General features: G+C 44.1%; 4 protein-coding genes across 12 annotated transcripts; 3 read left to right on the forward strand and 1 right to left on the reverse strand.

Moving 5' to 3' along the window:
• Positions 1-1873: 1873 nt before the first annotated feature.
• Positions 1874-4616, forward strand: LOC4344007 (uncharacterized). Of its 4 annotated transcripts, none has more exons than XM_066312260.1 (5): positions 1874-2254; positions 2343-2429; positions 2521-2632; positions 2757-2960; positions 4141-4616. In XM_066312260.1, the coding sequence occupies exons 1-5, from the start codon at positions 1955-1957 to the stop codon at positions 4350-4352; spliced, it is 915 nt and encodes a 304-aa protein (XP_066168357.1). In that variant the 5' UTR covers positions 1874-1954; the 3' UTR covers positions 4353-4616. The 4 variants fall into 4 exon arrangements, with proteins under 4 accessions (XP_066168357.1, XP_066168358.1, XP_015647105.1 ...); XM_066312261.1 differs by having other exon boundaries at positions 4222-4616; XM_015791619.3 differs by having other exon boundaries at positions 2521-2628.
• A 47-nt stretch (positions 4617-4663) lies between these two features.
• LOC4344008 (glucan endo-1,3-beta-glucosidase 4) lies at positions 4664-8985 on the reverse strand. The gene is made up of 5 exons (XM_015791620.2): positions 8720-8985; positions 7409-7505; positions 6295-6633; positions 5200-5227; positions 4664-5098 (listed from the first exon to the last, which is right to left on the reverse strand). Exons 2-5 carry the CDS (start codon positions 7473-7475, stop codon positions 4876-4878), a joined length of 657 nt encoding a protein of 218 aa, XP_015647106.1. The 5' UTR covers positions 7476-7505; positions 8720-8985; the 3' UTR covers positions 4664-4875.
• Positions 8986-10893: 1908 nt separating this feature from the next.
• LOC4344009 (serine/arginine-rich SC35-like splicing factor SCL33) lies at positions 10894-13956 on the forward strand. 2 transcript variants are annotated; one of them, XM_015791622.3, is made up of 6 exons: positions 10894-11051; positions 11701-11855; positions 12382-12459; positions 13191-13355; positions 13433-13534; positions 13641-13956. In XM_015791622.3, exons 2-6 carry the CDS (start codon positions 11707-11709, stop codon positions 13786-13788), a joined length of 642 nt encoding a protein of 213 aa, XP_015647108.1. In that variant the 5' UTR covers positions 10894-11051; positions 11701-11706; the 3' UTR covers positions 13789-13956. The 2 variants fall into 2 exon arrangements, with proteins under 2 accessions (XP_015647108.1, XP_025883010.1); XM_026027225.2 differs by having other exon boundaries at positions 11029-11151.
• Positions 13957-16519: 2563 nt separating this feature from the next.
• On the forward strand, positions 16520-18324 carry LOC107276807 (uncharacterized). Of its 5 annotated transcripts, none has more exons than XM_015791613.3 (3): positions 16520-17350; positions 17439-17937; positions 18067-18324. In XM_015791613.3, exons 1-2 carry the CDS (start codon positions 16603-16605, stop codon positions 17912-17914), a joined length of 1224 nt encoding a protein of 407 aa, XP_015647099.1. In that variant the 5' UTR covers positions 16520-16602; the 3' UTR covers positions 17915-17937; positions 18067-18324. The 5 variants fall into 5 exon arrangements, with proteins under 5 accessions (XP_015647099.1, XP_015647098.1, XP_015647100.1 ...); XM_015791612.3 differs by having other exon boundaries at positions 17439-17915; XM_015791614.3 differs by having other exon boundaries at positions 17439-17915; positions 18077-18324.
• The last annotated feature ends 3808 nt before the right edge of the window (positions 18325-22132 follow it).

A 22132-nucleotide genomic window follows, 5' to 3' on the forward strand; every position in this document is an offset into this window, starting at 1 on the left:
ATCCTTGTCCATTTCAGCAACCTCATTCATCACTCCTTTGAACCACTCAAATGACAACGGCTCCCGGGTAACCCAGGAAAATTGTGCGCAGCTTGTTCTGTATGCCCTCTTCTTGTTGTTACTTCTTGTTGACACACTGAAGCTATTGGCGACGACCGACGACGCCCGGCAAGAAAGGGAGGAGCGACGGGAGGTGGCCAGCGATCGAGGAGGGAGCCGCGGCATTCCTCAGCGGTGGAAGAGGTGGCGGCTATGGCGGAAGGCGGTTGACGAGGCAGAGGAGGTGCAGCCAGCAGCCGCCACCCCTGTGGAGGAAGAAGAAAAAGATGAAGACTCGACCGCCACGTCGGCAGCGTCTGCACCCGACACGAGCGAGGAGCCGGAGGAGGAGGAGGAGGCCCCGACGTCGAGGCGGAGGAAGTGATAAGCCCTTCCATTGAGTCATCGGAGGAGCCATCCGCCGCCGCTGCCACCATCTCCCCGGCCGCGGCCACCGTCAACGAGGGCCCCGTGGGAGCTCCCGGCCCCGGGACCGCCGAGGAGGAGGAGGAGAGCGGCACTAGCGCCATGCAGCATATAGTTGCCTCCCCGCCACTACGCCTCCTCGTTGCCGCGGCTCCCTCCTCGCCAGGCGCCGTCGCCGCTACTCCGGCGAGGCAGCGACCCCTTCCCGTGCCGCTGCTCCCCACCGCCGCTGGGAACAACCTATCAGTGCAGGGGAGAGAGAGGAGGGATAGAGAGAAGAGGAGGGGATTGAGGATGACATGTGGGGTTCGCGTGGGTCCCACCATTTTTATTAATTTGTGTGTGAAATTGACATGTGGGTCGCATGGGTATTATTATTATTTTTGGATCGAATTGCCACGTAAGCACCACGTCAATGCCACGTCAGATGAAGACCGAGTCAAACTAGCCACGTAGGCGCCACGTCAGCCAAAACCGCCATCTAAACCACCGAGGGACCTTGAGTGCACCATTTTTGATAGTTGAGAGACCGACGAAAATCGGATTCGTTGACAAGTTAAGGGACCTCAGATGAACTTATTCCTCCAGAAAATGCTGTCCGTTTTAGAACAGTCTGGGCCCACTACGCGCTTCGGCCTGGTTATCGGACAGACTGCGCGGGCTCAATTCAGGTCCACCATATCTGGATCGCTACCATTTCAATCGGCCCAAGAATGCTCCGAATTTCTTCATCCTTCATTTCACTCTCCAAAAGGAGACTATAAGCCAGCTATAAACACATATCAAAAAGATAAATGATAAGAGAGAAAAGTAGCAGACTATAGATTTGTAGCCAGCTATAGCACGGACTTAAATACACAACGTGTGTATGACAGCTGAGACCATGTATTAATAGTATAGTATATGTTTATATGTAACTATTATATAAATTGGCTATTAAGTTTGACTATAGGTGATTTAGAGCTAACAGTTGGCTATACTATGTAATCGGCAGTCGTTCTGGCAAATTATTCTCACTGATGAAAAAAATGCAAATTAGACACAGTAATCTATTTTTTTTCTCTTTATTTACTTTGATTCAGTTAAATGCTTTCATTGAAAAAAGTGTCCACTACATTACAAAAATCAAAGAGAAGGAAAAGCGAATGCAGGCGGCGACAGGCAAAGGCTTCCGAGCCTCCAATGGTTGGGTGCAGACGTCACGACCCACCGCTCTCCTCTGGTTGGTCGGTCGGACTTGGACCTGATCAGGTCGGATAACGACAAATCCGACTATCCGACCGACACACGGCTCGGCGATCCGACACGTCGCGTTGCTCTTCGCAATCGTGTTACGAACGTGAGGTCACAATTCATCGGCCACGTAACGTACGTGCCCCCTTGTCCCGACCCGTCACGTGGGGGAAACGAGTGATCACTGATCAGTCTACGCGAGCTACTAGCTTGCTAGGTGAGCTAGGCTAGGTAGTAGGTTGGTGGTGGCGCAGCCATGGCCGCCGCCGCCGCCGCCGCCGCAGCTGCGGCGAGCACCGCTCGCGGCGGGCACCGGCCATGGACGGCGGCGAGCCGTGGTGTTAGTGCTCGCCGTTGTTCGGTCGCCCCTGCGCAGGTCCGCGCGAGAGGCCCAACCGAGTGGTGGCCTGCGGCGGCGAGGAGGAGGAGGGCGCCGCGGCGGCATGCCGTCGCGGCCAAGGCCGGCGCGGCGGACGCGCGGCCGTCGTCGTCGTCGGATGCCGTCTCCTACTCCTCCAGCATCTCCACCGACATGCCGCTCTACGAGCCCACCGGGGTAAATCCGCATCCCCTCCTCGATCTCTGCATCGCCATGGATTGATGCGACGAGATGACCGGAATTCATGCCGGCGAGCGCGGTGCAGGTGTCGTTCGACGAGTACCTCCTCGACCGCGCCCGCGTGTTCCGCGCCATGTTCCCCGACGAGAGCAGGAGCCAGCGCCTCAGCGACGTAAGCAAACCAAACCACTTCGCCGGCGACGACCTCGCCGGCGGCGACGACGATGAAGCTAAGCTGATCCTGTGTGCGTGCGTGCGTGCAGGAGGAGTGGAGAGTCCAGATGCTGCCGCTGCAGTTCCTCCTCCTCACCGTGCACCCGGTCGTCGTCATGCAGCTGCGCCACCGCGACGGCGTGCTCGACCTCCGAATCGTGCGTACGCATGGACTAGCAAAATCCATCCCCAATTTACACATCTCTGCTTCGTGCAGCAGCCGTTGAACCGTGTGCGCGCCATGTGTTTGTTTGTTTGTCTGTTTGGGCCGGAGGGCGCGGCGCAGACGGAGTGGGAGCTGCGTGGGCTGGAGCGCGACTACGCGCCGGCGAGCTTCGACCTCGGCGTCCGCGGGTCGCTCTACGCCGACAGGAGCCGCGGCCGCCGCGCCTGCCGGCTGAGGGGCCACCTCGAGATCTCCATCGGCTGCGTCCTGCCGCCGCCGATGCGCCTCGTGCCGGGCGCCGTCATGCGCGGCGTCGCCGAGTCGGTAAGTGTAGGATCGAACCACAAGAATTAAGCCAACCAGAGGGGGGTGAATGGTTGAAATACCCAAAAACCAAAAACTTTTAACGGAAATAAAAGTTACCATCGAAATCGATGGATCGCGATCTGACCGAGGTAGTCGTGCCGGTCTGACCGTCTGAAAGCCACCGGTCTGACCGAGATTGGAACTCCGGTCTGACCGCCTGATCAGCTGCCGCTTGCTGTCGCCGCCGCCGGTCTGACCGCCCTTACGCCGTCAGTCGGACCGCCGCGATGCCGCCGGTCTGACCGCCGCTGAGATGCCGGTTAGATCGCCGAAACCTGGTGAAACACAAATCGAAGAACTCTCAAAGTAGATGACAACTTTATTGCTTCTATCCGTGTTTACAAAGTGCACCAACAGCACTCCTTACAAAAATCTCGACTAAACTCGAAACCCTAACTAAACTAGCTCTCAAAAGCTATACAAAAGCGATACAAAGCGATACCGGGAAGACTCATGCTCCCCCTCTATTTATACATGAGGTAGGCAGCCTAAAGCCACGAACCAAACTCATACTAAGAGTCCTAAACACCTTAGGAAACCCTCTAGTACAAGAAAGAAACTTTACATAACCAATCGTACCAAATTTGGACTCCTTCCAAATTCGACTCCGCATCCCATACGCACACAATACCTCCATCGTATGCCATATGGAATCTCCATCAACCACGTGTATCAACTCTAGCCTTAGTATCCCGCATGATATTTGACCACCACGGACATCGTCTTACCACCAAGCCGACTCCTGGTCCATCACCGCAAATACTCTCCCGAGGCATCGAGTCACCCATACATGAAATAAACAAATAAACCATATTCCTAGACCAAACTATCTCCAACTTGACTCATTAGTAGCAAACAACAGTATTACATACGTATAGTATCTATCTAGAAGCCATAACCATGAAACAATCACGAATATCCAAAGAAACAACCCGAAACCGAAACCAACACAGTGTCGGCCGGTCTAACCGCTACACATGAGCCGGTCTGACCGGCAACCACCGCCCGGTCTGACCGGCTCCGACAAAACAGTAAACCCTGTTCATCACCTGAAAATCAATTATCTCCAAAACCACTTCGATAATAATCTCCAATTATCAAAACTAATAATCACATATGTCAATTGTTCATCTTACAGTAAGATCTTCGGTTCTTCGCCAACGCCGGCGGGGCCACAAATTTTGGTTTCTTGGCGATCTTGAAGATTGTGGCGGTGCAGGTGCTGCAGAGACTGGCCGAGAAGATGAAGCAGGACGTCGACGTCGGCATCGTCGCCGACTTCCAGAGATTCCGGCGGGAGAAGGCCGCCGCCGCCGCCGCCGCAACGGGGAAGGTGAACTCCACAGCTGACAGAGAAACCTGAAGCATGGATATCTGAAAACCTGGCCAAAATTTCATCAAAATTTGATTCATATACTACATGATTCATTTTGCTCGTGGGAAGATCAATTCTTGCAAAATAATACTAGAATTTTCTGCGAAGGATATATCCACAATATAGAGTGTGTTGGACTATGTAATTTTGTAATGTGAAATTAAGTAATGTTAAATTACTTAAGTACCTGTCCGAATATGAGTCGTTAAAGAAAAATGGAAAAGAAAGATTCATTTTTAGATTTCCTGTGTTTAGCATCAAAAGATTTGGACCAAGAACACCAGGATTCCACAAAATGGTCTAAATAAAATAATTTCATGATCCAATCTGACATCTGACATATAAACACTGGTCATTTACTCGGGAATAAAACATGTCAAGGTGACTCTGACTCCTGAGTCGTCACTGACTCTCTCTGGTGAGTGAATTTATAACGAATGACATAATGCCATATGCATAATTTACATGGACAAACTCCAACTAGTGCTGAACTGCTGATCAGAGAACGAGGGAGAGGAAGATCGGCGACGCCAGCAGCAGCGCGCAGAGCGCCCGGCGAGCGCCGGACATGACGCTGTCGGCGGCGTCGAAGGGGGTCAGCGCGCCGCCGGGGCTCCCCGTCCCCGGGAACGTCGGCGACGACCCGTTGCCGAACCCCGGCGTGAACGGGCCGACGGCGGACGGCGCGTTCGCCGCCGGCGTGGTGCCTCCGGCCATGGAGCTGCCAATGTGCTATTATGTCAGCGAGACTGAGCAAATGGTTGACAGATTTCTTCAGACTTTCAGAGAATGTTGCCCGAGAGAAAGAGGAAAAATGCTCACCTTCCTGAGAAGACGCATTGCCCTGAACCTGAAACCACGAAAGAATTAGAGCCCAAATTTCGAACACGATTTAGAAATTTTTCTGAACATTGCTAGTTCTTCAGTAATTTAGCATGCAGAGGACAGAAAAAGACAGCCAATCTTTCAGAAAAAAAGAACTTGATCTATTAGCCCAAATCTATGCTATAGGCATGACACATTAAACTGTTTATATTGTATTTTTGTAAGTTTTAAGCTAAAATGCTAGTTTTATTGGAGTATTTGAGCAAAATTTGCATATGTAAACTGAGTTTTCGGTGTTATGAAATTTTGGAGCGTGGAGTCCCAAAGAAAATTTTCTGGAGCCGCCACTACCTGCAACTAGAATCTTTTCCATTTGTAATTGTTGTTCTCCTTTAAATTTCTTTAGTGTTTTTCTGTTAGTCGATATAAAGCAAAAGATCTTGAGTAGGAAAAAAAAAAGAAGAAAAAAAAACTGAATTTAGCAGACATTGGACAGGTTAACATAGGTTGATGGGGATCAAGATCCTCTGCAGTCGAAGTCATGTGACTTTGTTTCCTGACATGTGGGCCAAGGGATCATGTGACAAAGGCATCGTGCATTTTGACTGTATAGAGGATGTTTGGGCCTGTTCGGTTGCCCGGGCTGTGGCTGCGAACAATGCCGCACTCACTGTGCGCAGCTGCATTCGCAGCCGTCGCAGTTGGCCTGCCGAATAGGCCCTTTAGTTACAGGGGTGTAAAATTTTGGCGTGTCACATCGGGTATTATATAGGGTGTCGTATGGGGTGTTCGGGCACTAATAAAAAACTAATTACAAAATACGTCAGTAAACAGCGAGACAAATTTATTAAGTCTATTTAGTCCGTCATTAGCAAATGTTTACTGTAGCACCACATTGTCAAATCATGGAGCAATTAGGTTTAAAAGATTCGTCTCGCAAATTAGTCGTAATATATGCAATTAGTTATTTTTTTAAGCCTATATTTAATACTTCAGGTAGGTGTTCGAGCGTTTCATGTGATATGGTGTAAAATTTTTGTATGGGAACTAAACATGGCCATGGTATCTCAATCCGGCTGATGGGTGGCTTACTGGGGTCGGTGGCGGTGGTGGTGGCGGTGCCGTTGAAGCTGCAGGTGGCGCCGGCGCCGGAGTTGCGCTGGTAGTAGTCGTTGTAGGCGTAGGAGGCCAACGCCGGCAGGTTGTTCGCCTTGTAGCACGGGCCCCCCGGCTGGATCGCCGCGCAGTTGGCGTGGCCCTGGCCGCAGGCCCAGTTCAGCCCTTCCTGCAGCGCCGTCGGGTCCGCGTTCGGCAGCGCCACGCAGAACATCCCCGTCGCCAGCGACCGCCTCTTGCCCTCGCCCTCTGTCGCCGGGGAGATCTGTGGACCGATCGCCTCGGCCTGGCCGCCGCTGCTCTCAAGAAGACTCCCTGTAAAGATTTTATGAGATGAGTTCTGAAAAGTTTAACAAGGAAACTTTTTTTTTAAAAAAAATCAAGATAATATAATTTCTCTTAACATAAACTCTCAGTATCTGTAGAATTAAGATGCACATAGTCTATAATAAAAAAAAAGACATGATAACAAATACTCCCCCTTTCTTAAATATTTGACGCCGTTGACTTTTTTAAAACATGTTTGACCGTTCGTCTTATTAAAAACTTTTATAGAATATATAAAACTATATGCATATATAAAAGTATATTTAACAATGAATCAAATGATATGAAAAGAATTAATTACTTAAATTTTTTAAATAAAACGAACGGTTAAACATGTTTAAAAAAATCAACGGCGTCAAATATTCAGGGACGGAGGTAGTAGTACCGTAGCAATCTACAACCATCATCTGAAACTAGTAATCCATGTTCAGATTCAGAAAAGGTAGTGCATTTATCATGCTGTAGAGTTCTGACTAGTGGGCTGTATATTCAGATATTCTTCAGGTTTAGTAAAAAGTTAGTAGTAATTTCAGTCAGGTGCAGTAAGTGGCAGCCTGATCATTTTTCACTGGAGACATGAAAAGGATGGCAAGCAATTCCGGGCTAAGCAAAGCTTCCCATGCAAAGTTTTTGATATTTTGCAGCTTAAAAGTCATCCACAAACAGTTGATCAACTTCGTATCAAATTGGCAATGCATTTCAAAGGTGTCGTTAGGAATCTCAATAAATGAGAAAAAGAAAGCGAGATAGCTACACTACACACCGGATGCGTCTGCGAGGAGAAAGGCGAACAGAAGAATGCTGCATCTTTTCAATCTTTTGGCCAACATTGTACTGCTCCAAGAACCCTCCAAGAGCACCTGTAACAATAATAAGGTTAGTACTACAAACTACAAAGTCGTAAAAGTAGATGAGCACTGCCTCAAAGTTCAGAGATGTATACGTCTCTGAATTCTTCAGAGAACAATGTATATATTCTCTCAATGAATTCAGAGATGTAGCATAGACAATGTAAGAATCGGGACCATGAACATAGAACTTGATGCTTTCGGACCAAACTGCATATTCGCACTATAATACAACAGAAGTCCAGTAAGGTACGTCTTTGGGAGAGGGAATATAATGAATTGCGTCATGTCAGGGACGAAATTTCAGTCCCTAACTATTGACTCACTATCAAGTGACATGATTCTGTCGGCACGAACTTATGTCATTAAGACGCTAATTGTTTAATTATAGTTCAAGTTATCCTGACATAACTTGGAAACATGAACTGGATTTTTTTTTGAACGAATCGGCGAGCCGCCAATTCCATTGAATGGAGAAGGAGCAAACCGGAAATTCTGGGTGCAATAACATGGAACCGCCCGTGGAAACTAAAGCTGTGGATTGTTGGTAAAACGGAAGCATCTAGCTACATGACCACTTAATTGTTCATAGCACATCAAAAGATTCTACTTTTTGTATCAGGACAAAGGTATGGGGGTATGCACCTTTCTTTCACCAATTCTTGCAATAGCACTAAAGATGACCGAATTTGGCACAATTCAAATCTTCAGTAATATATTATTCAGCTCGCTTGAGTTAGCTTGTGATCCAATGAAAAAGAAAGGTAAAATTTCTCTCTTTCTTTAGGAGAACGGTAAATTTCTTTACAGAAGAAACCAAAGGTGGTGGACTTCTAATATATAATTCTCCGGTTTTGGACTGAAAATCTGACTGTTAAAGAAAGGGGAAACGAAAGATCATGCTCTGTCTACCCTTAACTGAAACAGGTTGATCATGCTGTTGGGAACACACTGCAAATATTTTCAGGGAAAAATCAAAGGGTATCGGAGAAGAAAGCCAAGAACTTAAGAACAGAGAAGAGCTGATCGACAAAGGCGCCAACAGAAGGCCAAAGATATAAGGAACTGGGAAATCTAGCTCAAATAAAAGACCGATGATTGGAAAGGAAAAACAGGCTAAATTCAGATCAAGAAAAGGGGAAGGAAAAGGATAAAAGGAGCATCAGAATTGCTTCGAGAGCACAACTCTTCTAGAACTTAGAACAGGATACTGAAAAGAATCATACCTTGGCCACCAACTCGCCAAGTTCTTAGCTTCTTCCAACTGCCAAGAACAATCTCTTGTTCCTTTCTTGTGGACAGAGCTCGAACTTATGAAGTCTGAACCCTCAATTTGCGGGATATGAGCAGAGCCTAGCAAGGAAACCTGGATATGTGGTCTTTCCTACCTTCTATTGGCACTAAGTATATACGAAGAGGAGCGATTTGGCTGTAATTTTGCTTTGGAAACAGATTAGAAGAGGTGCAATTCGGCACTAATACTAATACTGCCAAGAGATTATATGAGAGAGAGAGAGAAAGGAGATAGTGTAATGGTTCAGACTTCAGAGGAACGCAGAGTAGTTGGTAGGCAGAAAAAAAAACCCAGCAGATTTTCTTTTTCTGTTGTGTTTATGGACGGTGTGTGTGATTGATTTTGTCGCTATATATGGTGTGTGTTCTTTTCAGTGTGCTGCAGGATACTACTACTGAAATTCTTATTTTCATATGAAGAAATACTACTGAATTTTTCTGAATTTAAATGACCTATCATATATGGAGTAATGTTTTTTTTTGCGGGGAATATATGGAGTAATGTTGAGTGGACCAAACAGGCAGAAAGGGAGTTAAAGGTAACACAAAACATAGACTGATCACTGTTTTGTGGTGCTACTTTTGATCAATGATCATTGATCAGTGATCACCCCGAGAGTGGATGATGTGCATGCTAAATTCTTTTGATGATACACTAATGATCAATCAACCTGCCTTTATCTCAGCTACACTTTCCCTGCCGGCCACCTCCACTCTGAAGAACAAGCAACCACCAAGCACAAGTAACAGTATCTTCATAAGAAATTCGAAAAGGTACCATAAATTTTTTTTGCAACAAATAATGTTTAATTTAAAGCGTAAGTTTTGTAAAGTTCCAACTGCTCTTCCCAGATCAATTGTTCACATGCTTCGCATAAAGATCATGCATGCTCAGTCATCTTTTCATTTAGTTTGCATGAGTGCATGGCCTTTTTTCTATTCTGAAGAAAAAGAACAACCTTACCCATATTCACCGACAAGATTCTCGTATTACTGCTGGTGCAGTTTAAGCCACTAATACGTCCGATCGGGGTACCGGACCCACTTGTCAGTGACTGCTACCGCACAAGTAGTACTGCAGATTCCATGTCCATATTCACTTCTGAATTCTGAATTACCAAATGATAGTGATGTACAGCTTTCAGTTTTAACTATAATCTTCTCCATGCATCTTTGTATCTTATCTTTTGTTCCATACGTCCATACGCCTATGGAGTGTACATGTGGAGGACAGATAGTGGCACAGGTGGTTGGTACTAGCACATCAAACATGAACGGAGTCACAATCAGCTAAGGCCAATCGGTGGATTACACACATTGGGTTCGGACCATTCCAGGGCTTTCTCATCCCCATCACTTTGATCACTTGTGTTGATCCTAATCTAGAGCTTGTTTAATGTACTAGTCGTACTACTCATAAATATTATGGATGCTAATCTTGAATGTTCCTTTTGCGTTCTTCTGAATAAAACTTTGGATATAACCTCTGAACCCTGATCAGGAAAGCTGGTTAGATGAACTGTAAGCATGAGAATAGCTATGCTGGTGATATTGTCAAACAACATCAAACCTATTTACATATAGCTACTCAAATCACGAATGACAGATCAACAGAAAGGAAATGTTATCATCGTGTGCAGGAAACAAGAAAAAATGTTAGGTAGATAAGCCTTAGCCCTTGAAGAGGGATGGAATGCAATGCCTGCTTTTTTAATGTACTACTACTGCAAAAAATCTTTTGTCTTAGGTCAGCTTCTCACAATCCACAAATCCATTTATTCAACTTACTTAGGAGGAGATCAAATTCAAGAATTCAATGAACAAAAATTACCCAAAATTTCTTTCAAAAGGGTTTCAAAATCACCCAATACAACATCAATAATAGAACAGGAAAAAGAGAAGAAAATGGATGGAAAGGCCTCGGTTTCCTACCTTTCAGGGCCGAGAAAAGGCTAGGCCCACGAGCCGATGACAAACTTCGCGGCCCACACAACGACGTCGCCACTCGCACCGTCCAACCGCGTCATCTCGTGGACACGTGTCACGATCCGACGGCCAACACGCCACGCGTCCCCATCATAAAAGGCCTTCAGGCGCCGCCACGCGTGTGCGCTCTCCCGTGCCGATTCGGGGCTCGTCCGGAAGCTTCTAGAGCGGTAGAATCCAAAACTCCAGAGGCGAACGCGATGCGACGAGACGAGACGAACCGAAGAAGCATTCCCTCCCTCCGCTCGAGCCCCTCCGTTTTGATCCGATTCGCTCGCGGTAAGCGTGATTCCATCGCTGTAATCGCCTGCTAGGTCGGTTGTGATGGTGAGATTGTTTCCTGTTTGATCTCCGGGATGAAGCCTAAACCCTAGGAGAGGTGTGTTTATGAGCAGTAACATAATTCGTTGGGTGATTTTGGTTATATAATGATCCGGATCGATGCTGTAGTTGATTATGTGGTGGCTCTAGGGGCGTCTTTAATCTACTAGTTCGTTAGGTGCGGTTGGATGGGGTTTGGGATGATTTGGTCGTGATGCTTGGTGAATTTGTGGTCTCGCACTGTGATGCTGCGTACTTACACACTGAAATTCTCGTTTTCAAAAAACAAACGCTGAAATTCTATGCGGAAACTAGTGTTGTTAGTTGGCGCCTTGGTAGTATAGACTTGTATAGTTCTCTGCAATTATTCGGCTGTGTGGTGATTGTACTCTGAAGCGCTCGATTAATTTCTACCTTTTTACTTTCTGTAAATAGTTTAAGCCATGGACTTAATTTCGATTAGAGGGAATATGCTTGCGCTATGCTCTTGAGACAATTGATTACTTCCTGTTTATTATTATTGCTAGTGTATTAACGCTATTACATTTGTTTACTGCTAGTTTTATTTTCTTTTCTTTTTCTAATCTTATGCTGTTTGTTGTTCTAGATTGATATGGGGAGAGGCTACAGTTACAGCCCATCACCACCTCCAAGAAGCTATCGGAGAAGGGCCAGCAGCCCAATTCCCCGTGACCGTTATGGTGGACGTGGTAGAGATCTCCCGACCAGTCTTCTAGTCAGGAATCTTCGTCGGGACTGCCGGTAAAATTTCTTGAAATTTCCTGTGGCTAGTAATTGCGAGCGCACAACTTGTAGATGTGCCATGTATGAAATTTATACTTTGTTGTTGAACTCGACATATTTACAAAATATTGTACGGTTACGCATCTGTGGCATTCTCAAGTTCTTTCTTTTGTGACGCTCTGCTTATTGAGCTAAGATGGTTTTGTGAGCCTATATGTGTTCTTTAATTATCACTTGGTGCTACTACATTGGTAATTGGAGTGATAAATTTCAATATTTATAAAATTCCAGTTCCAGTCTTAAGCCGGTTATAGCGGCCAAAAGAATAGGTATGTCTTTGAGCTGCATGCTGCATGCTTTTCTGTGTGCCCGTGGAAATTTGGCGCGAATAATTGGCATCAAATTTAAATGCATTCCTGAAGAGGAAATCAGACATTTAGTTGAAGCTTCATTATGTTCTTGGTTATGATTCTTGTATGTACTGCAACTGGAATTCCATCTTTCCTCTTTAGCCCTTTTAACTCACAGTACATTATGTATGCAGGCCAGAGGACCTTCGTCGGCCATTCGGACAATTTGGTCGTCTCAAAGACATATATATTCCAAGAGATTACTATAGCGGGTAAGGCACCGTATGTAGACTAGTACTCCCTCCGTTTCACCATGTAAGACTTTCTAGCATTGCCCACATATATATAGATGTTAATGAATATAAACACATATATATATGTTTAGATTCATTGACATCTAAATGAACGTAGGCAATGCTAGAAAGTCTTACATTGTGAAACGGATGAAGTATTAATTAGCATTTACACCAGCAGAGACTACTTAAAATTTATAGCTGGGATTTATACATTGACATAAAAAGTGCACTCTGCGAACTCTCCTTTTTTTTAAAAAAAAAGTGTGTTCTAGTTTTACTAGCAGACATTAAAATACTTCTGTCATCCACTTGGGATTAACAGTGAAAACAAGTTTGTGAAGACACAAGTCTTTAGTGATTCAAGTCTGTTGAAGAGAAGGGAAGAGACTGAGAGTTGCAAGTTAAGAGATGTGCAACATAAATATTACAGATGAAGAGAAGAAATGTAATTACGGGTTTAAGAGATAGTTCAAAGTCATGAAGTGTTTGAAGTCTATATTTATAATCTGACAGGTGCAAGGTCAGAAGCAGAGTGCACACTCTTGTTTTACTTAATTTGTATTCAATGCTGTACAACCATGAAAAGCTTCATAAGTGAATTTGTTTGTTTGCTGGGTGTCGCATAGCTGAAAACAGAACCACTGCCATTTTTAAGTAAGACTGTTTTAAACCTTTTATTCAGACATCCATTTCTTTGTCCTTTTCAGTGAACCGCGTGGATTTGGATTTGTCCAGTACTACGATCCTGATGATGCTGCCGATGCAAAATACTACATGGACGGGCAGGTTATTCTGGGCAGGGAAGTAGCTGTTGTATTTGCAGAGGAGAACAGAAAGAAGCCTTCTGAGATGAGATCTCGCGACAGAATAAGGTTCGTTGTCCCATCCTCCCTAGCGCAAATGCATAAACTCGCTGCTCTATTCACTTATCTGCTTGCACAATCTGCAGTGGCAGCAGAGGTCGTTCCTATGACCAAAGGTACTCTAGGTCACCGCGATACTCTCCTCCTCCAAGGGGCCGCTCGCCTTACCGCAGCCCGAGCTACTCAAGGTATATATGCGCACACGCTCTTTCTGTCTTCATGCTTCAGCCTACCAGCTTCAAACTACTGTTGCATTTCACAATGACACGCTTGAAAACATGTCTGTCTTGGCAGGTCTCCTTCGCCTCGGTATGCAAGGCGCAGGATGAGGGAGAGGTCCTACTCACCAGTTGAGAGCAGATCAAGGAGCAGGAGCCCGGTCGAGGAAGGATACGGTGGTGGATCCACACGGAGAGAGAGGTCGCTCTCTGTCAGTGAATGAGGTCTAGAGCGCTACCGGTAATCTTCAACTAGTAGTCGCTATGGCTTTGCGAACCATATGTTACTGTCGTGCTGTAGTGGTATCAATAACTTGGCAAATGTTGCGTCATTACGCCTTTCCTGGAAGATCGCAAACATATTAAGTTACAACGCCGGTGAATTCTGCTCACTTTGGAGTTGTTCTTGCTTTGTGCTTATTTTGCTGTGGATTCTGTAGAAAACGTTTTGATATGGTTGCCCGGTGGATGGGGATCTGGCACGATGGTCGAACCTTGGAGCATTTACAGCATAAGACCCTTTTACAGGAGCTAAAGAAACAGCCGATCTGAGTATCTGATTAGCAGCAGCGGTATGCCATATGTGGACGTCGCAGCACCGATAAGCCTTAAACCAAGTCGTTGCCACGCCAGCTAGGTCGGGCGCACTAACTAGTCAAGTTCACTGCACTTGCACTGCAGTGGCCGCGATCTCACGATCACCTCGCCAATGGAGCGGACGATTTGTGGCTGCCTGAACTGAAGCTGATTGATTCATTCAACTATTCAAGCCGGATCGAGGTGGATGATCTGGATTGGATTGCACGCTAGATGATTTAGACCGTTGGATCTGTTCAATGATAATGAGTAAAACGAGTTGTGAATTATAGGACTGCGGCGGCAGCACCACAGCAACAACAACAATAATCCTCTCTCCCTTTCACTAGCATCGTCTACTTTCATTAACATCTATGTGAATGTGGACAATACTAAAAAGTCTTATATCATAAAACGGAGGATAGCATACAATGGTACTCCCGCACTTGGAGATGGTTACGTGGGTAGGGGGTACAAAGCGGAATGCAATGTAAAGAAGCGGAATGCAATGTTTAGATTCAGGGCTGAAAAATTTTGTTGCCACATCGGATATACAGACACACATTTAAAGTATCAAACATAGTCTAATAACAAAACAAATTATAGATTCCGCCTATAAACCGCGAGACGAATTTATTAAGCCTAATTAATCCATCATTATGAAATGTTTACTGTAGCACCACACTGTCAGATCATGGAGCAATTAGGCTTAAAAGAATCGTCTCGCAATTTACACACAATCTGTGTAATTCGTTTTTTTGCCTATATTTAATACTTAACTAGAAAAAAATGCTCGTGTGTTACAACGGGTAAAGACGTTTTTTCAGTGATATATAAAGAGTTGAGCAATAAATTAAAATATTAGGATCACTGTATATTACAATTGAAAGTATTAATGGAAATTCTAACATTGGGATCGCTATAGATTATAATTAAAAAATTTCATGAAAATTTTCCAGTGTTTTCAGCCTAAAGCACTCCTTCCTTTTTAGCCTAGGCTAGTCCGGCACCTCCCTCTATTTGGTCTGCTTCCCTTCGACCCAATCACAAGTGGAGCCGTAATCCCAACTCGCACAGTTTCAACCTCCCGAGTATAATTAATCCCATTCCCGAGAAGATGACTACCAACTACATCTTCAACCTCCCGAAGATAGTCCCATACCCGTACGGTTGCCGGAGCAAATATCCCCATCAAATCAAGTCGAATCTTTCTCGATCAGCCAAAATTGTTGAGGGTTTTTATCCACTCGATCTATTCTTTCCCCTTTTTTTCCCAAAATCAAAGCGTATAACTCGGGATAAAAACTACCGGGGAAGATCGCTGTCATCATCAGTAACTATTAAACGGAAATTAAATCCAGCGAATTAAAGCCGAATCGGAGGGAAAATCACGAAGAAAATGATGAGAGAGGAGTGGGGAATCGATTTTTACAATCAAATTGGAGGAGAAAAATGCACGATCGATGTGGCGGCGGCGAAGCGCTAGGGTTCAATTCGGGACGTGTGTGGCGAACCGATTGGATTAAAAAACCAGATGAGAAAAACAAAAAGCGCACCGGAGAAAAAGCCGGCGACAAAAAAAAAATTGACAAAAAAAAAACCAAAAGCCCCCGAAGGCGAGCGGTGAACATATCGGATTAAAAAACAGGACAAAAAAAATCAAAATCCTTAGCGTGTGCGCATAAAAAACTCTTTCGTGTGAAAAAAAGGAAAAAAATACTGGTGCCAAAAAAAACAAGCGGACTTTTTTTTTTACTGGGAGACTTTATTTTTTTTCCTTTTTCTATGGGAGTCAGCCAGTTTTTTTTACGATTTTTTTCTTTTTTTTAATCTCTCGTTGAGTCGGACTGGACTTTTTCTTTCTTTTTCTACCTTTTTGAGTTAAACTTTTCTTTCTTTCTTTTTTACGGATGACAGAAATTTCCTTTTTAGTAAAGATATAGATTAAAATAAACATAAAATTAAAACTGATTCAAACATGAATGACGTACCAAAATACCGGCAAAAACATTTTCAATTTTTATAATATTTTTATAATAGTAGAGTAGAGATAGAGATGCATGTGGCTAAAAATTCATTGTGATAGGGTAAAATGCTTTGCTAGGGGATTTAAACAGACCCTAAGCTAAGGTAAGCGCCTAATACTTGTATGTAAATGTTGAGTATTTGTTTGCAAATAGTTGGATTAGTTTTTTGGGAAACTATAAGTCAACTATTATTATTTTATTTGAATACATTGAAAGTAAAAAAAAGTATAGGAATTAATTACAAAAACAAACGAAAAAAGAAGCAAACCGTGGGCAGCATTGGAACGTTACTGGGCCGAACGATTTCTCAGGCCCATTATTATTAGTCGAGTCGAGTCGAGTCCATCCGCCTAGCAGCTGGCCTTCCTTCTCTCCTCTCCTCCGGCGGCGCCACCGACAGCAATCAACCCTTGATCGTCGATCCCTGAGGGTAGCATGGCTACCGTCGGCAGCTGCAGCGGTCATGAGGAGGAGGATGTCCTGCTCGACGGCCATGCCTACATCGGCAACAAACCCAACCACACCACCGCCGTCGACTTCACCAGGAACTTCGAGCGACTCGTGGCCTCCTTCTGGAGAGCGCCGCCGCCGCTCCCCTCCACCCTGTACGTGTACAGCCCCGACATCTCGGATCCCGCCGCCTTCTCGGAGGCTCCACGCATCATCCGCATGGTGAGAGGCTTCATCCTCTTCCGCGTCGTCATCCGCTCCCGTCACCGCTTCTGCATACCCATGGAGGATTTCGACTACTTCGTCTACAACGTCCATGGCCGGGCGCTCTACAGGATCACCAACCCGGCGCCGCTCTCCTTCCACGACGACGTCGTCGGCCTCCTGCCCCGGCCTTTCCGTACGAGTGCCCGCTGCTCCGTCGCCGCGCTGGTGCCCACGCCCAACCCTAGCGTGTTCGCGCTCCACGTATTTCACTCGGATATCGGGAGATGGGCATCCACCCAGGTGGTTCTCAAGGATCCACAGCAAGATTTCCCAATCAAAATCCCCAGGAACGCTCGTCGCCTCTTGAGCCATTACCCAAGCACCGTGATTACGATTGGTGGTGAAGGCGGCACCATGGGCTGGGTCGATCTCTGGCGGGGCATTCTTCTCTGCGACATACTCTCCCCGGATCCCGTCCTCCGAGGTGTACCTTTGCCCTTGCCAAGGGTGCTGTTCAAACCTGATGGTGAGATTAGCTCTGATCATTTTGGATGTCCAAAGCCATTTCGCCGCATTACATTCATCAACAGGCCGGACGGCCGCCCCTGCCTCAGGTTTGTCGATTTGGATGTCAGTTGCACACGGCTTCCTGATGAAGATGAAAGTGGCAGGCCCTCCTTCTGGTTTGATAGCTGGAGTGTCAAGCAACTTCAAGATGAGCAATTCCTTCGACGACTGGAAGAACGACTGCATGCCAGTCCACGCAGATATCATCATCTTGAAAGAGCAGATGCGTATGCAACTGCTGGAGTACAAACTGCTGCGGAAGAAGCCATCACAGGACAGCAAGAGTGTGTCCACCAACGCAGATTGGAAATTGGAGAACCTCTGGGTTTCTCAACCCACTCCCAGCATGCTTCCTCCGAATATTGTTTACCTGATTGCCAGGGCCGAATTCATGCATCCCAAGGCTTATGTTCTAGCTGTTGACATGATAAAAAGAGAAGTGCATGGTGTGACGGAGTTTGGAACCATGAGGGAATTGGCCCCAGATATCATTTGTATCCCTGGTAGTGTCTCCCCAGCATAAGGTGAGCCTGGCAATTTCTCAAGGTAATTTACATTGTATATACTACTCACCTGCATCTACAGATACGTTTAATTTACCACCTGTTATTTGCTCAATGTTAGATATTGCTATTAAGGATAGAGATCGCATTCCTGTTTTTCTTTACTCACCAGTTGAGAGCAGATCAAGGAGCAGGAGCCCGGTCGAGGAAGGATACGGTGGTGGATCCACACGGAGAGAGAGGTCGCTCTCTGTCAGTGAATGAGGTCTAGAGCTACCGGTAATCTTCAACTTGTAGTCGCTATGGCTTTGCGAACCATATGTTACTGTCGTGCTGTAGTGGTATCAATAACTTGGCAAATGTTGTGTCATTACGCCTTTCCTGGAAGATTGCAAACATATTAAGTTACAACGCCGGTGAATTCTGCTCACTTTGGAGTTGTTCTTGCTTTGTGTGTTGTTTTGCTGTGGATTCTGTAGAAAACGTTTTGATATGGTTGTGCGGTGGATGGGGATCTGGCATGGTCGAACCTTGGAGCAGTTACAGCATGAGACCCTGTTTACAGGAGCTAAAGAAACATCTAATTGGTAGTCATTTCAGGAGAATCTAAAAATGTTGAAAAACTCGGCTTTTGGCTTTATAATTTATTTTCTGAATTCTATAGCTACATGATCCCATAATCTGGTTAAGAATATGGATTGCTTGATGGTGCAAAAACTCCACAAGTAGCTAGAGGTCTCTAAATATATCCTCCGTCCAAAAGAAACTCAATATTATTCGGTTTTATAGTCAGGGGTTTAGAACGAAAGCAGTTCTAAAGAAACTCAGGCCATGTTCTTTTCTCCAATAAAAACTGGATAAGCTTTTGGATAAAAGTGGTACTTTTTTAAACTTTTTATATAAAAATTGTTCGAAAATATAAGATTAATCTATTTTCAAAGTTTATAATAATTAAAACTCAATTAATTACATGTTATTACCACGTGAAACACTTAATTTTTATATTTATTTTATTAGATCCAAACACCACTCAATATCATTCAGATTTTTCGGAGTACGGGCTACTCCGATGGGATTGAGACCACAATCACCATTGATGGCTGACAAGAGGCTAGCGGAAACTGGGCTTGGCAGCGTGTACGTCGCGGGCTGAGCAAGGCTGGCTGGGCCGAGTCGAGCGGTCACCCACAGCCACACTAGGCCCAGTTCCTCCGACCGCGGAGCGCAGCAGCGGCCGACCAGCAAAGCAACGCGCATCTACCATCTACAGTAGTTGTGAACAAAGGAGGCGCACGCACTTGTGTTCCGTGGCAGCGAGCAAAGCCAAGGCGATGGGAGCTGTTCAGTTCAGCCACGGCCGGTGATGACTAGCGCGTACTGTATTTTGTCATGCGTAAGTACTCCCTCCGTTTTAAAATATTTGACACCGTTGACTTTTTAGCATATATTTGACCGTTCGTCTTATTCAAAAGAATTTATGAAATATGTAAAACTATATGCGTATATGAAAGTATATTTAACAATGAATTAAATGATATGAAAAAATAAATAATTACTTAAAATTTTTAAATAAGACGTATGGTCAAACACATACTAAAAAGTCAATGGTGTTAAATATTTTGAAACCGAGGGAGTAGTTGCTAGCTAGTAATGTGAGCTGTAAACTAACCAAGCAAATTAAAAGACCGTGACCGACTGACCGCCATCTTGCAGGGCAACGCGAGCAAATATACTCCCTCCGTTTCGAAATATTTAACACCGTTGACTTTTTAGCACATGTTTGACCGTTCGTCTTATTAAAAAATTTTTGTGAAATATGTAAAATTATATGCCTACATAAAAATATATCTAACAATGAATCAAATGATAGGAAAAGAATTAATAATTACTTAATTTTTTTTGAATAAAACGAACGGTCAAACATATGCTAAAAAGTTAATAGCGTCAAACATTTCGAAACGGGGAGAGAGTAGTACTACTGCCATATAATCCCTTGAATGGGCGTGCTGGCACACGGATCAAATATTCTTGGCAAGAAGCAACAGTGTAGGCAGTATAAATAAATACTCCTATATAGTAGTAGTAGTCGTCGTCGTTGGTGCAAAGTAGGATGGCAAAATACAGTTGGAGGGATGGCTTGTGCAAGTTGATGCATGGGCATGGCTTCTTATACCGAGTACTAGTAATTAACTTTTTTTTTCTTCTTTGCATAGAGTAAGTTTAATAGTTGAGATAGCTCATACTAGAGCTAACACGTATTATAGATTAACTATAAGCTAAGTTGATTATATTTTTCTCTCTTTTTTTTTCTCTCATTATGAATTTAATATAAATATTTTAAAGCATGTGTAAACCTAATTTTTTATAAGAGTCAGCACTTCTCATTTTTCTTTATCCCTTTCACATGAGTTTATAGTTGGTTTCTATCGATACGTATGCATCGATGCAACAAGAGACCAGGCAGCACACTGCAAAGCCTCGGCCGATCGAATAGCTTCGGCAAGTTGAAGGAAATGGATCTCTTCTGCATTCTGATCGAGCTTGGACTTGTGCAGGATGTTAGGCCAACGAAAAGGCATCCCAATTGTCAAACAAACCCACGGTCTGCTACCATGCTAGTCGTAATGCTACTATATATATATATATATATATATATATATATATACTCACTCCTTCTCTAAATATTTAACACTGTTGACTTTTTAAAATATATTTGACCATTCGTCTTATTCAAAAAATTTTATGAAATATGTAAAACTATATATATACATAAAAGTATATCTAACAATGAATCAAATGATAAAAAAATAATTAATAATTACTTAAATTTTTTGAATATGACGAATGGTCAAACATGTTTAAAAAAATTAATTGCGTAAAACATTTAGGGATGGAGGGAGTACTTTGTATATAGGAGTATGTAGCCAGTACTGCGATGCCAAAGTTTACACTAGCTACTTTGTTTTTGACTTTGAATTGGATTCGCCTCTCTGACTAAAACTAAAATCAACGCCGGAATTCATGTCCCCCAAAGTCGCATGTATCCTTCCACATGACAACTCGCTGCATGGTGTAGACTTGCCTCGAGACCATACTACTTTTAGGATATGTTCAGTTTCCACACAAAAATTTTACACCCTGTCACATCGAACATTTGAACACCTACATGAAGTATTAAATATAGGCTAAAAAATAACTAATTGCACAGATTGTGACTAATTTGCGAGATGAATCTTTTAAGCCTAATTGCTACAGGATTTGATAATGTAGTGCTACGGTAAACAATTGCTAATGACGGATTAATTAGGCTTAATAAATCCATGTCTCTGCTTATTGACGGATTATGTAATTAGTTTTTTTATTAGTGCTCGAACACCCCATGCGACACCCTATATAATATCTGATGTGACACGCTAAAACTTTATGCGACACCATATATAATATCTGATGTGATACGCTAAAACTTTATACCGCTGGATCTAAACACCCCCTTAGTCTTTTACCAATAGCTTTCATCCCTAGAATGGTCCGTTCATAGTCTTTACCACTAAAAATTACTACCTCCCTTGCTTTACTTAACCTCTTCTTGATTAGACACCCCATCAGATAAAACTTTTTTCACGTAAGCATATCAGCCGAGAATTAAGACTATATATATTTGCCACTCCACACAATACGCGTGTTGACTTGGTTTAATTTGGATTAGATGAAATTAGGTTCCGTCCAATTCGAATCGTTTGGTTGGGGCATTAACATCGAATCCCTGATGCAAGATGATACCCTTCAGCTAGCACTATTTGGGTCACTGCTGCAGTGTCAAATATACATATTGGTTGCTTCATGCGAATTTCTTCAGGCTATGCTCTCTTAATTGGATAGTCATTAATAATCAACTATAACCAAGCTTAGCTTCAGTTCACATTTCTTGGTAGTTTAGCAGTATGGCTCTCTCTGTTTGTCGGTGAAGCTGACGTTGCATGCAGAGAAAGAACGCTCTTCAGGTACACATCAGCTTTTGGTTTAAGCATTGAATTTTCTTTTCCATTTGATGTGAATGATTGGTCTAGGAATGCTCCACGTTGCAACTTATCTGCTGATTAATTGGTTAATTCGTTGGTTCCCGGTTGCCACTTAAGACAGGTCACGACTTCTGTAATCCAAACCAACATGCATTCTACTTCAAAATGTATCATTCATAGGAGAACTTCATGCAAAAAATAATAATAATAATAAATCAA

The sequence above is a fragment of the Oryza sativa genome, chromosome 7 (assembly GCF_034140825.1).
Source record: "Oryza sativa Japonica Group chromosome 7, ASM3414082v1".
NCBI lineage: Eukaryota > Viridiplantae > Streptophyta > Magnoliopsida > Poales > Poaceae > Oryza > Oryza sativa.